The sequence below is a fragment of the Salvia splendens genome, chromosome 10, assembly GCF_004379255.2.
Source record: "Salvia splendens isolate huo1 chromosome 10, SspV2, whole genome shotgun sequence".
NCBI classification, from domain to species: domain Eukaryota; kingdom Viridiplantae; phylum Streptophyta; class Magnoliopsida; order Lamiales; family Lamiaceae; genus Salvia; species Salvia splendens.
This window is the reverse complement of record NC_056041.1, coordinates 11,583,496-11,598,623: the sequence shown is the minus strand read 5'-3', so window position 1 is coordinate 11,598,623 and position 15,128 is coordinate 11,583,496. Positions and strand designations below refer to the sequence as shown.

The window sequence follows — 15,128 nt, the reverse complement described above, 5'->3', positions numbered from 1 at the left end:
TTATTATAAATTTAAAATTGGATTATATTGAATGTGAAATTGGTTTAAGAGGGAGAAAAATGAAGAGAAAGGATGGAGGAAACAATTGATTTACCAGAATGATATGGCTCACTGAATTAGAGGGAAAAAAGCAAACTGGCATTCAACTCTATGACTGTTCATTATTTACTCACTCTCTAACTAATCACTACAGAATGGCATCGACTTGTCTCAGACAAAACCTCCACATCTTTAATGCTCTTCCATCTCTCTCCGAATATATATGGGATTTCCTATGTCGACACTAACAAAAGATTGTAGGCTTCCTAGCAATTTAGTCTTCACCAATAAATGTATTGCCTTGGCTTGAAGTGACCCTTCTATTCTATATTTCTATTGAGGACAGACCCTGAATCATACTCGTATAGTAATTGATATTATACTAGTAGAATTAATTACTAATACTACTATAATTTTTTTTAAAAATTTTTGGTTTTCCTATCAGAATTGTACTAGAGTACATTTAATTGCATACATACTACTTTAGGTAGATATATAGTGAGAAGAATTAAGCATGCATGTATGAATGGTTTGATGTAATTATAATTCTGAGAATATTTAATATGGAAAAAACTTAATAAGTAGGACATGGGTATTAAATGATGCTTGCTTTGTAGTGGCCTACGGCAATGGCCGAACTAGAGGGGCCGTGGCCCCCCCCCCTCCCCATCAAAACTTTGAATTTTTCTCTGTGATATGTTTTGTGGCAGAAAAATCTAAACATCCTCCATCTCCTTCAAAAATACCTGTATTGGATAACGTTATACTCCATTAATGAAAAATGAAGAGACCAGTCAAATAGGAAAAGTAAGTGCATGGAAAAGAGGATTTGAGCAAAGTCTCTGTCTTCTCTCTTATATAAACCTGACCTGACCCTCTTGAGATTGCCTCAGACCCATCATCATTGTTTTCCTTCTCACCTCCTCATTCTCAAAAATCAATCAAAACCCCTATTTTCAAGAATCTCTCTCCCATCACTTTCTTCAACCCTAATTCCAATCCTCTTTTCTCTTCTCAAACACTTTTAATTTATTGAAAAAAATGGCAGCTTTTTCATCATCATTTCAGCATCTGGACGCATCATCATCATCAGTCTTCCTGGCAAAGACTAACAACTCGTCTTCCTGTTCCACCACCATTAATAACATGTGTGCCCTTTTCCATGATCCAAACAATGCCTTATTCCACCATGGTACAACACCCTCAAATAATTCTTCTCTGTTAAATGCTGCTGCAACCAACAAGAACAGCATGGATTCCTCCATCTCCGTCGTCACCCATAAAAACCTCCCCCCCAATTTCAACAAGAAGAGGAAATCCAATTCTGCTCAATCCAAGGTTCTATTTCAAATTACTATCTAATATCTTCAATTCTTATTTTAATTTTCATTAAAAATTAATTTATTTGGGGTTGAAGGATATGAGAGAATTAGTGAAAGGGAAGAAGCAGAAGAAGGTGAAAGAAGCAGAAGAGAAGAAAGAAGGTGAAGAAGATAAAGGTTACATTCATGTAAGAGCAAGGAGGGGCCAAGCAACTGATAGCCACAGCCTTGCTGAGAGGGTATGTAAATATAAATAATACTACTACAGTAATAATTTTCATCTAACTATTTTTTGGAGTGGATAATGTTTCAAGTTTTACTAAATTTGGATGTAGTTACTGTTTGGTCACAGTGAACTTTTTTTTTATAACTATATATGAGAATTTATGGGTTTCTTTTTTTAGGTGAGGAGGGAGAGAATAAGTGAGAGAATGAAGCTACTACAAGCTCTAGTTCCTGGTTGTGACAAGGTCAATTTCAACAACTTTGTCTTAATATCATTGTCTCTATTTGTTTTATTTATAATTATAAAGTTACTCTATCTTTTTTATTTTTCACTCCTGACATGTTGATGTGGATTTGATTGATGAACAGGTAACTGGAAAGGCCCCCATGTTGGATGAAATTATAAACTATGTCCAGTCACTCCAAAATCAAGTAGAGGTGATTAATATAGTAATCATCAATATATATAATTTTGGGTTAAATTAATTAATTGTACTTATTTTTTTTATTGCAGTTTCTTTCAATGAAGCTTGCATCTGTGAATCCCACCTTCTATGATTTTGGTATGGACATGGAATTACTCATGGTAGGACCTGATAATCAGGTATGTAGAATGTTCCTTCTACTGTTATAAATTTCCACAAATTTGATAATTTAACACTGTATATTAATGTGTTCTATAACTCTTACATTTGATTTCTTTGCCCAATAAATGCATGCAGAATTTAAATAGCTTGGTATCACCACTGCCAGCAGGCATGCAAGAATGCAATCCCACAACATCCAATACATATCCTGTCTTAGATAATTCTCTTCTCTCATTTCAAACCCAAATTCCGAGTGCTCTACCCCAGGTACACAGTTACTATTTCATTTTTCTTGAATATTATACTAGTATATATATTGATTAATTAATTATAGTTTGTGGCATGATTAATTATGTATGACACGGACAAAATTGATATCATTTTCAGGGTGATAGGCAGGTTTTGTGGGAAGTGGATGAGCAAAGACAGAGAATTATTAACCAGTCAGGAATCATCAACAACTTATTTTCTTTCCCATTGATGTAAAAACCCAACATCCTCTGTTCTACTACAACCATCTGGTAAGAACTCATATCATTCATATGTCTCAACCTATCATTTTAATATCTACTCCCAATTATGATAGTTACTAATCATTGTTCCCAACTCCCAATTATAAACAATCTAAGCAATTCAAGATTTTATTTTATGAGTCACACTCTACAATGCCTCCAACCGAATTACAATTTAATATAATGATTAATAAACTTAATTGATGATTAATAAATTCTCAGTTTGTTTTGTTACATTTTTCAGATGGTTTTGATCAAAGAAAAAGTAGCAAAGGATAGTAATTAAATCAAAGGCTGGTTATTCTTGTCTGGCGTATCAATTCCAAATGAGGAGAAGTGGTAAAAGAAATTCGAAATCTTGGAGTCAGAAATCAGTGGAACCGACCAAATATCAGCAAATCTTTCTCTTTTGAGATCCTTTGTTTCCAACTAATTTCTGCACCCATGATTAAGTTCGTGGGTGTCTAGGATTTTAGTGATCAAGAATATTGTACTAATATTGTAAAATAGCAGGAATATTTTTGGATGTGTATTTGATTTTTAATTACTTCATTTAGTGCACTTTTTTTTTCACAAGAAATTATGACTTTGCGGTGAGTCGGTTATTACAGTTAATCTTACAGTTATGGGTTTCTATTCTTGCCCATTTCCTGTCTTTTGGCTTTGATTTGATGTTTTACTGTTGACATGACTGCTGATACGTGTCTAGTTTTATGTGGGTATTATCTCTTTTTGTATAATCTATTTTATGTATTGAGGGAGACATATATAGATAAGCATGCATAGGCAGAGGTATAAAATTGTATATATCTGCTATATGGAGTATTTCCAAGTACGAATCGATCCAAATTGCCCATCCCATCTGTTCAAAAACTTTACGAAATCGTAGATAGAGTAAAATGTTCAAGTATTTAAGTATTGGAAAATAGTACTTTATACTTTTGAAATTTTATTCATAATTATCAGTTCATACAAAAATACACATCAATAGATTCAATGTATACTTATATTTGTTATCGTTATTTATCAATTATGTCGAACCATTAAAAAAGATTTTTTTTTATCGCATCGCCAATTCAGACTAATTTGATCATGGATTGATAGAATTGAGACCACAACTAAAATTTCTTTCTCTTAACCTTCAAACCCAGAAACTCATTCCTCCATCCGAGATCAATTTGACATTGCGAAATTATTGTATTGACTCATAGTAATTTTTAGCAAGAAATCGATGCCGAATTGAGAAATCAGTTTGAGAAATCAAGAAGAGTACTATTTAGGCTGTAATTTCAATTTCAATAATTAATAATTGAATTATCAGAAGACTCGGAACTGATGTTGCAACATACTGTATCTATTTAGTTTTGGTTGATTAAACTTTTCACACCTAGAATTATAGTGCACACAATTCAGGCAAGTTTAATACTACTATATAAATAAATCTATTTATCCATGCTTGCCCTAATTTACTTAGTAGATAGTTCAAGCTACATTTTAATATAATAGTATATGAGATGAGATTGTTATTAGTTTTTTGAAATTTACGCCTTTATGATTGATTTAATATTCTCGGCCTACTATTCTCCACGAATATCATTTTTCAATAATGCACTCGACTTTTCCCAAAAGAGAAAGAAAAAGACAAATTTAAGGTGGGGGTGTATAAAGTCTATATTCAATTTAGTCAATTGAAAAGGTAAATAAATTTTGTAAAACTTGGCTGAAAAGAGTGCATTCCATAGGCAGACAATTTAATCTGTAGCACATGGGTTTTAGTCTTGTCTAACACTGTTTTCATGAAGGGCAAAAATAAATGTTATGGTATGATATCAATGTAATTATATATATCCACAACTAATATTTGGATTTGATTGCCATTCCACCGACTAATCAATTTGTCTCACCACACACACACATTGTACACTGAAACCCCATGACTGTGTGCAAATTGAAGCATTTTCGGCCGCTGCAACATATATGTATTGCTCCAAATTACTTGAATGCCGACTTCTCCCCCAAATTTTTATTTAGATATATAAAACCAATTAACAAAATTCAACACTCAAGTTCAAAAGCTAGCACATCCTTCAATCAAATTTGCCGCAACCGATTCGCTACAACATGTGTGAATCAAAGTTGAAACCTTCTAGAAGCACACACAAAACTAACTAGGTAAATGTAGGAACATTTTAGTATGGTCCAGCATAATTATTTTCAGGTTGTAGATATTTAAGTCATTTTCCAAATTAAAATAATGACGTCTGATTATCTATATCTATAAAAGTATGATGACTATTGTGCATGTATCATTTTGGATCTATTTGTATTTTATTAAATAAGACAATTGAAATTACACTAAACTAATGGAGTCGTTCTCTAAATCAGGGTTATAATTCCCAAATACAACTGGTAAATACATCGACAAAATCTCATTCCTATCAATGTCACAAAACGAAATCAAAGACTCTAAACCGTTGAGACTTTGAAGACGATTTCCTCACTCCAAATTGTGACATGAATACAAGACTTTCTACCTTTATGTTTATCGATCGGATTTCACATGTAATACATGTGAATCAATAATAGATTCTAATAGTGAATTCTCCGCCGGGCCTTTAATTGGGGCTAAAGATTATAGGATAAAATAATAAGTTCATAATAATTTATTAATTATTTTTAAAAGGGTCATAGCAATTAAAATGTGAGCTATAAATAGAATTAATTACATAAATTTCAGATTAGAAAATTTCAACTCAACATAATTTATTGAATGAATGCATGATTTCTTGCTATGAAATATACTAGCATTTGACTATAACTACAGTGAGTGCTATTCTGTGATCAAACTTTGCCACATCATTATCTCACTTGTTTTTGTTACTACTAGTTTTTAACTTTTGTAGTACGACAAAATAACGACCTTCTGCAACTTAGAAGTATGAATTTGCCAAATTTTTTTGCATAAGTGATGTATAATTTCGCATTTAATTAGTCACCATGAAAGAAGGTGTATTTACATCCATGTGATGAAATAACAAGTTCTTTTTTGCAGCTATTATACTCAACCATACGATTAGTACTAAGTTTTAACATCAATATTATAAGTACTAAAAAACAAAAGTGTCGTAGCTCAAAGAATTTCACAACCAGCCGCGCCTTGTAGCGCTCGCTACCAAGAGCTTTAGAGCATGAATAACGCAAGGGGCCGGGCCGCAAATCGCGAGTCCCGGCCCGTCCCACGCGTTACACGGAAGAGCGGCACTGCCTTGGCCGGACCCGGGGCCGCGTTCCCGGCCTGGTGACCGTCCCGCGGCCCAGCCAGGGCCCGCGATGGAGAGGGAGGAAGAAGAGGCCGGGCCGCTACTGTTCACGGATTTGCAAATTTTTGGAAGAGGAAGAAGAGGGAGGGGGAGAGGAAGAAGACGGAGAAAGAGGAAGAAGATGGAGAGGGAGAGGGGCCCGAATCCTATGTGCATTTTTTTTATTTTTTTGCTCTTTTTTTAAATTTTCTAATTTTTTTAAAAATTTTTAGTTTATAATTTATTATTTTGTATTAAAAATGAATTTCTCGTGTTATAATTGCTCAACCTATTCTATTTTACGAGTAAAATAAGTTGGAGTTGTGAATAGTGTCATTTATTAGTTGCGGCCCGAGTTGGGGCCTGCAGGGTTAGAGCAGTTGGGGCCTGGACCGCAACTGTAGAGGAATGATGACGTGGAGGGGACTTGGGGCCGGAAATGGAGACGGGGTTATTGATGCCCTTAGTCTTTACATGATAGATACATTTGTAGTGCAAGACTTCCTTGCCATTTGGGAGCTCAACAAGTTGTTCGCCGCTTCACCCTTTAGAGTTTGAGGTGTCTAAAATTGCTAGCATTTTTCTCGCAGACTTGGCTAATATTGTGATAGAGTGATAGACCACATTCTAGGACATCAAGAAGTGTATAGTACTTGTGTGTGTGAGTTAGTCAAACGGTAGAGATGTTAAAGCAAGCATCGATCTAAATCCCCTAGAAACCAAAATCCAACCCAACAAACTTCCACAATACATTAATAATGTACGTAGGTAATTGTGAAATGTATTTCTTAGACCTAGCTAGCTAGGCTTAAAATTGGTGTATATCAATAAATGGTTCAATATAGCACTTGAATAGTGAATACTCGACATTAATATAAACCTAAATACAAACAAACAAGATTAATAATTTAGCGTCATAAATGTTAGACAGATGCCAGGTTCAAACATAAATGTCTGTTGGATTTCATCAATCAATCCTATTTCGCATGCTAAAATCATATGCCTATTAATTATGTTTATATTAACTGACTTAAATATTTATATATTAGTCATTATCGGAATTTCTTTCATACACAGTCATTTGTTCCAGTAGTTTCGGCCTCCGTGTCGGCAAGTTTGGGATATCATTCTCCTTATAAATATTTGAAATAACATAAAATTGTTTTTTCTCAGAAAGTATTAAATTAAGATTAATAGTATAAAGTATTTCCGTAATAGCTAATAATTGATGACCTTTCTTATCATATATAATATGTTGACTCCTTGCGTGCGGACATTAGAATAATTTTTATTTATTGTATACTTTTAACAATTTGTAATTGTGATTTAGTAAGCCGAAGTTAAAAGGACCTATTGTCCAATTAAAAGTGGTTGGGTAAAATAGTATTTACTTAATTTTGTCACAATACCACTAATTATTTAGAATAAATTTTAGAAATACAATTTAATTAGTCAAACCAGACAGTCCGGTCCATATTGAAACCAGCGGTCCATGAACATGATAAGTATATGTTTCGTACCTGGCCGTTAACTAAGCAATCAATTGAATAAAATGGGGGGAAAAATCATGGCTTTCCAAGAAACGAGCCTCAAAATTCCTTGATCAATCAATGCTTAGAGATATATCTCTGCACTTCAATTCTCCATAATGATCGATTAACATAAAGTGACGTTTTATTTGTTTGAGAGGCATGAAATGCATACCAAAAGGCCTAATGAAGAATCATACCAAAACACACACTAAAATCATATTTTCTGCAAGGGTTAATCTTGAATTTTTAATTTTCACATAGCTTTCAAAAACACTACTACTTAGTTTTACTATTGGAAAAATTAAATAATTGCAAAAAAACGTTATACATAGTACAATATTTCAATTAAAACTGGCATAACTAACATTGCAACTTTAAATAATAATTAGTACTAGCTATATCATGAATTCCAATAATACTAATCAACAATGAAAGTAAAGTTGATGTAGCTAGCACATTAAAGCCCTTAGGGCATCCGCAATGGGGCTGATGATAGGCCGCCCGACGCCTAGGGTGCGCCATCGTCCGTCATTGTGGGTGTGCAGACGATGCCCGATGCATCGTCCGCTATAGATCATCAACGGACGATACGAGGACGATAGGGCATCGTCAGCGCTATCGTCCGCCCACTGTGGGCGACGCGGACGATGCAACGCGTTTTTTTTCCAAATTTTTGTCTATTTAAACCTCGTTTCTCATTCTATTTTTCATACGATCATTTCTCTCATCTCTCACTTTTCATACGAATATTTCGATCATCTCTCACAAACAAAAATGAACCACGACGACGACTGGAGTACCTCGGAGGGCGTTAGTCGGACCTTGACTCGAGCCTTATTCGATGCCGTTAATGACGCAATGGCGGATTGCTTAGCCGAAATGCAGCGCGAGCAGGAGGCGGCGGCGGAGCAGATCCCCAGGCCTATTCGACGTCGGACATTTGTCCGCCGCAACCACGCCGTAGCTCACGAACGTCTATTTGCAGACTATTTTGCCGAGCAACCACAGTGGAGCCCGACTGTTTTTCACCGCCGGTTTAGAATGCATCGTTATCTTTTTCTTAGCATTGTCCAGACGTTGGAGTCACGTGATGAATACTTCTAGTATCGGGAAGATGGCATCGGTAGACCCGGACTTACGACGTTGCAGAAGTGCACGGTTGCACTCAGGCAGTTGGCCTACGGTACCACGGCGGACATGTTCGACGAGTACCTTCACGTCGGGGAGACAACTGGCCGCGAGTGCCTGAAGAGATTTTGAAGGGGAGTTGTGGAGGCTTATAATGACACATATTTGCGAAAGCCGACTGTTGTGGATTGTTAGGGCCTGATGAAGATGCACGAGACGGCGCATGGCTTTCCTGGGATGCTAGGGAGCATCGACTGTATGCACTGGGAGTGGAAGAATTATCCGACGGCGTGGAGATGCCAATTTACTAGTGGATACAAGGGCAACCACCCGACGATGATCCTCGAAGCCGTCGCTGACCATCGGCTCTGGATCTGGCATGCTTACTTCGGTGTAGCGGGGTCGAACAACGACATCAACATCCTCAACTCATCCACCCTCTTCACCGAGCAATGCAATGGCAACAGCCCGGCCATCGAGTTCACTGCCAACAGGCGCCAATATCACATGGGGTACTACTTGGCTGATGACATATACCCAAGCTGACCTGTTTTTCTAAAGACGATCAGCTGCCCAATGGGTGAGAAGAGAGTTTTATTTGCTCAAAAGCAGGAGGCGGCGCGGAAGGATGTAGAGCGGGCATTTTGTCACGCCCGCATTTCCTAAGGATAGGAAGTACTGTGGACCGCGACTAGGGGAGGAATAAAGAAGCGGGGAAGAAAGGGGAGAACAGGAATATTTGACCCAAAAGCATTTATTAAAAAGAAGTTCACTTCAAACATTGTACTAAGAAGACATTTCTAAAGTTAATGTAAACAGAGTTAAAGAAAAACAATGTATCGGATTACAAAGCAGCGGAAAAGACCAAAAGACAGATGATGTCGGGTATGACGACACGACACCACCCAAAAGACCAAGTAAAAACACTCATTTGGCTTTCACTGCTCAACATCCGTCATCCCCATCGCCGCTCAACCTGCACATTAAGAAAACAACATGCAGGGCTGAGTACTTATTGCACTCAGTGGACACACGCCAAAATCATAGTTTGTCATGCCACATCAGTGTAACCTTGGGGTTTTAAGTGTAAGAAAGTAACCCAAGTACACAAAATATATTTCATAAATTCGACTGCGCAGTCATTTTCAGATATTGCCACCCTTATTCCCACTATCATACACTATCTGATCCAACCATGACAAGGGGCGTGGCCACACCCCAGGTCAACTAGACCGGCCAACTTGCTCTCAGATGGCTCCCGGTCTCGTGTACACTAGCCTGAGGGTTCGCAGCCCAACAGACCCGAATTCGATTAAACATATGTGGTAAACCACTTCAGATAGGTTTCAAAACAAAACAATTGGCAAGACAAACAGTTCACCTCCATAAACATTTCCGGAACAAAGTCCGTATTTAAAGATAACCCACATAAAAGTAGGGTAGAAAAGCCCACCTCGATTGCTTAGCTTTTAAAACAGTTCCCTTCAACCACACTTTCCTCGTAAAAGATCACCCTTTTTGAAAGATAAATAAATCATGATTAGAGTCAGGGTAGACGATGTTTAAACGACAATGCATGATTCCTACGTGGACGACTTCAACATCTAGCACGTTACACGAACACACACTTAACAACATCTCATAAGCCAAACACACAAAGACACGCCCGAAAACACACCCCGCACGCACCCGACACGCAAACGACGTACTCAAAACGCGCACACGACACACACACAACACTCAAACTCCTGGCATACCCTTACTGTGCAACGGCTCACTTGGCTCGGAAAAGGTTCGGAAAAAGCTCGGAAAAAGGATCGGCGTCTCGGCCTGGCTCGGTGTCTCGGCCGCCTGGCTCGGCACCTCGGCCGACCGTCTCGGCCGCCTGGCTCGGCACCTCGGCCGACCGTCTCGGCCGCCTGGCTCGGCACCTCGGCCGCCTGTCTCGGCACAGCTCGGCACCTGTCTCGGCACAGCTCGGCACCTGTCTCGGCACAGCTCGGCACTTGTCTCGGCACAGCTCGGCACATGTCTCGGCACAGCTCGGCACTTGTCTCGGCACAGCTCGGCACATGTCTCGGCACAGCTCGGCACCTGTCTCGGCACAGCTCGGCACCTGTCTCGGCACAGCTCGGCACCTCGGCCGACCATCTCGGCCGTCCGGCTCGGCACCTCGGCCGACCGTCTCGGCCGCCTGTTCGGCACCTCGGCCGACCCTCTCGGCCGTCCGGCTCGGCACCTCGACCGACCGTCTCGGCCGCCTGCTCGGCACCTCGGCCGACCATCTCGGCCGCCTGCTCGGCACCTCGGCCGACCATCTCGGCCGTCTGCTCGGCACCTAGTTTACACCCCTTTTCCTCTGACCCCCGATTCTCAAACCCTATACGACAAACACACCACGCATTCTACATCCCAAAACACACCCACACACCTGGGATCATCCCTTCCAGACTCTCCACAAATCTGCCCTAGGCTGAACCCAACAACTCTCGGCCAACACACACGAAAACTCTCGAACCAAACACTGATTCCTCCGAGCCATCTCTTGGCCAAACACACCCACATACATCACAAAAGCACAACACTCAGAAACCCAACCATTGCACATGAAAACATCACCCAGAACACACCACACGCAGAACTGCGCAGTTTACTTGCAAAAATCATAGTAAAATCATACGACATCCAATGAAGCTGAAATTTACACACCACACCGAAGACACATCCAAGTTTATACGGTTAAAATTTCGTACCAAAAGGAGATCGTTTGCTCAGTCAAAAAGGGGTCGGAACCCACTGTCAGTTACCATCAAAAACATGCTTCACACAAACACATAATCCCACAACTTATTCAGCATCTAACCCCTCCAAAACGTCCTACATGCATGTTTTTCGAATTAAACGAGAGTTGAGGCCTTGTGTTACCTTTCCCGGATAGTTCAACGTAGTGAAAAAGCTTTACTTCCTCTTACGACTCCGATTCACGACGAAGGGGGGTATCACCTTGAGGAATCCAAGACGATGTTGAGAGGGAGTGAAAGGGGAAAGGTAAACCGAGAGGGAGGAGGGCGAGAGAACTTACCGGTGAGAGAGCAACTTCGCGAAAGAGAGAGATGAGAGATTGAGAGAGACCGAAGAGAGAAAAAGATTGGAAAAAGGGGAATGAATCGGTTAAGAGGGAGTGGGGGAGGTTGAGAAATTAGTGGGGAGAGAGGGAGGGTTTTCGAAAAAGAGAGAGGGAGAGGGAGAGAAAAACCGAGAGAGAGGGGGGGGGGTTTAATTTATTAATTAAGATATTAATTTGCTTTTCAAAAACCATAAACTAAAAAAATTCACACCCATAAATAATGTAAAACAAATAAAACATACCACACCATATCTTAAACAAGATATTCACAAAAAGCAAACACCCTTTAATTAAAAAAAAACGGACATTACATTCCTCCCACCTTAAAAAAAAATTTCGTCCCGAAATTTCCCTAGATTACTCAAACAGCTCCGGAAACTTCTCTCTCATCTTATCCTCTAATTCCCATGTTGCTTCTTCGACTCCATGATTCCTCCACCGTACTTTCACCGAAGCAATTGACTTATTCCTCAATTCTTGCACTCTTCGGTCCAAAATGGCCTCGGGCTTCTCCTCATAGCTTAGATCGGGATTTAGGACCATCATCTCTTCTTGGTGAACGATGTGTGTGGGGTCAAACACGTACTTCCTCAATTGTGACACATGGAAGACGTTGTGCACATTTCCAAAGCTTGGTGGTAGAGCCAACCTGTATGCTACCACGCCGACTCTATCCAAAATCTCGTATGGACCAATAAATCGGGGTCTCAGCTTTCCCTTCACTCCAAAACGAGTTATTCCCTTAGAAGGGGAAACTTTCAGAAAGACCTTTTCCCCGACCTCGAACTGTAACTCGGTCCTTCGAACATCCGCATAAGATTTCTGTCGATCTTGTGCCTCCTTGATCCTCCCACGGATTTGTCGGACAATCTCTATCATCTCTTCTACAGAGTCTGGTCCGAGAATTCTTCTCTCACCCACTTCATCCCAATAAAGTGGCGATCTACACTTCTTTCCATACAAGGCCTCATATGGGGCCATCTTGATAGTCGCCTGGTAACTATTATTGTAAGCGAACTCTACCAAGGGCAACACTTCTTCCCAACCTACGCCTCGATCTAGCACCACGGCTCGTAGCATGTCCTCCAATGCTTGTATCGTTCTCTCCGACTGCCCGTCGGTTTGCGGGTGGAACGCTGTACTGAAATTCAACTTAGTCCCCAACTCGCTCTGCAGGCTTGTCCAAAATCTAGAAGTGAATTTAGCATCACGATCAGATGTGATTGTCGCTGGAACTCCATGCAAGCGTATAATTTCCCGTACATATACCTTAGCCAACTGATCGGATCCATAAGTGGCACGAACCGGCACAAAATGGGCAGATTTGGTGAGGCGATCTATAATCACCCAAATCACCGTGTTCCCTCGCTGGGATTTTGGCAGTCCTACCACAAAGTCCATTGCAATATGTTCCCACTTCCATTCCGGAATCTCGAGGGGTTGCAATTTCCCATAGGGCCGTTGGTGTAGCGCCTTTACTTGTTGACATGCTAGGCATCTCTCCACAAATGCCGCAACATGCTTTTTCATACCGTTCCACCAAAACTGTCTTTTCAAGTCTTGATACATTTTGGTGCTCCCTGGATGAGCAGCGTATGGGGTTTCATGTGCTTCTCTCATGATTTCCATCCTCAGGCCTTCATCCTTAGGCACACACAACCTTCCCTTGTATGTGAGACCATTATCCGCTGCTTCACGAAAATTTCCGAGTTCACCCGTCCTCACTTCTGAGCGAATCTTTTCTAGTAACGTATCTCGCCGTTGAGCTTCTACAATTCTGGCTCTTAAGTCGGGTTCCATCACCAACGTGGCTACTATCCCTTCCACAGTCTCGGGCATTCTCACCACTTCCAAGCGCATCTTACTGAACTCTTGGATTATACTCTCCTCGATAGTAAGAAAGGTGGCCAGCTGAGATTGAGACTTCCTACTAAGAGCATCGGCCACTACGTTTGCTTTTCCCGGATGGTAATTTATACCACAATCGTAGTCCTTTACCAACTCGAGCCACCTACGTTGGCGCATGTTCAACTCCTTTTGCTCAAAGAAGTACTTTAGACTCTTATGGTCCGTGTATATCTCACAACGGACTCCATAAAGATGATGTCTCCAGATCTTCAAAGCATGTACCACAGCTGCCAGTTCCAAGTCATGCGTCGGATAATTCAGTTCATGGGGCTTCAATTGTCTCGATGCATATGCAATCACTTTCCCCTTCTGCATAAGCACACATCCCAGTCCCACCTTCGACGCATCCGTATATACCGCATAGTCAGTCTCTGGCTCCGGCACAGCTAAGATTGGTGCGGTGGTCAATTTCTCCTTCAACAACTGAAAGCTCGCCTCACATTCTGGCGTCCAAATCATCTTGACTCCCTTTTTCAGTTGTTGCGTCATTGGCCTTGCTATCTTCGAGAATCCCTCGATGAATCTTCGATAATAGCCCGCCAGTCCTAAAAAGCTTCGGATTTCGTTTTGTGTAGAAGGTGACTTCCACTCCTGCACCGCTTCTACCTTGGCCGGATCTACACGAATTCCATCTGAAGTTACTACATGTCCAAGAAAATTTACTTCCTTGAGCCAAAACTCGCATTTACTGAACTTGGCATATAGTTTCTCGTCCCTTAGAGTTGCTAGGACGGTTCTCAAGTGCTCTTTGTGCTCCTCCTCGTTCTTTGAGTAAACAAGCACGTCATCGATGAAAACCAGGACAAACCGATCCAGAAAAGGATGGAACACGCGGTTCATAAGGTCCATGAACACTGCCGGGGCGTTCGTCAGTCCAAAAGGCATTACAACGAACTCATAATGACCATATCTTGTTCGAAAAGCTGTCTTGGGTACATCTTCTCGCCGAACCCTCAGCTGATGGTACCCAGACCTCAAATCCATCTTAGAGAAGACTCCTGCCCCTCGAAGTTGGTCAAACAAGTCGTCTATCCTTGGTAGTGGATACTTATTCTTCAGCGTTAGTTTGTTTAGCTCCCGATAGTCGATGCACATCCTCATCGTTCCATCCTTCTTCTTTACGAACAACACTGGTGCTCCCCATGGTGACACGCTAGGTCTAATGAATCCCAATTCCAGTAGCTCTTGCAGTTGCACCTTAAGCTCCTCCAACTCTTTTGGCGCCATTCTATAAGGTGCTTTGGATATTGGTGCCGATCCGGGCTCCAGATCGATCGTGAATTCTACTTGCCTGTCGGGTGGGGGTCCCGGCAATGCATCGGGGAAGACATCGGGATATTCACTCACTATCGCCACATCTTCTATCTTCCTGTCTTTCTTCTCCTCCCCATTCAAATAAACAAGGTACGCTGGACATCCCTTCCTCATCATTGTAGTGGCTTGCAGCGC

At 40.7% G+C, this 15,128-nt stretch overlaps 1 protein-coding gene across 2 annotated transcripts; it reads left to right on the top strand.

Moving 5' to 3' along the window:
- Positions 1-765: 765 nt before the first annotated feature.
- Positions 766-3,237, top strand: LOC121750499 (transcription factor bHLH137-like). 2 transcript variants are annotated; one of them, XM_042145039.1, is made up of 8 exons: positions 766-1,377; positions 1,457-1,600; positions 1,766-1,831; positions 1,956-2,024; positions 2,101-2,190; positions 2,309-2,440; positions 2,561-2,694; positions 2,908-3,237. In XM_042145039.1, the coding sequence occupies exons 1-7, from the start codon at positions 1,081-1,083 to the stop codon at positions 2,657-2,659; spliced, it is 897 nt and encodes a 298-aa protein (XP_042000973.1). In that variant the 5' UTR covers positions 766-1,080; the 3' UTR covers positions 2,660-2,694; positions 2,908-3,237. The 2 variants fall into 2 exon arrangements, with proteins under 2 accessions (XP_042000973.1, XP_042000972.1); XM_042145038.1 differs by having other exon boundaries at positions 768-1,377; positions 2,930-3,237.
- The last annotated feature ends 11,891 nt before the right edge of the window (positions 3,238-15,128 follow it).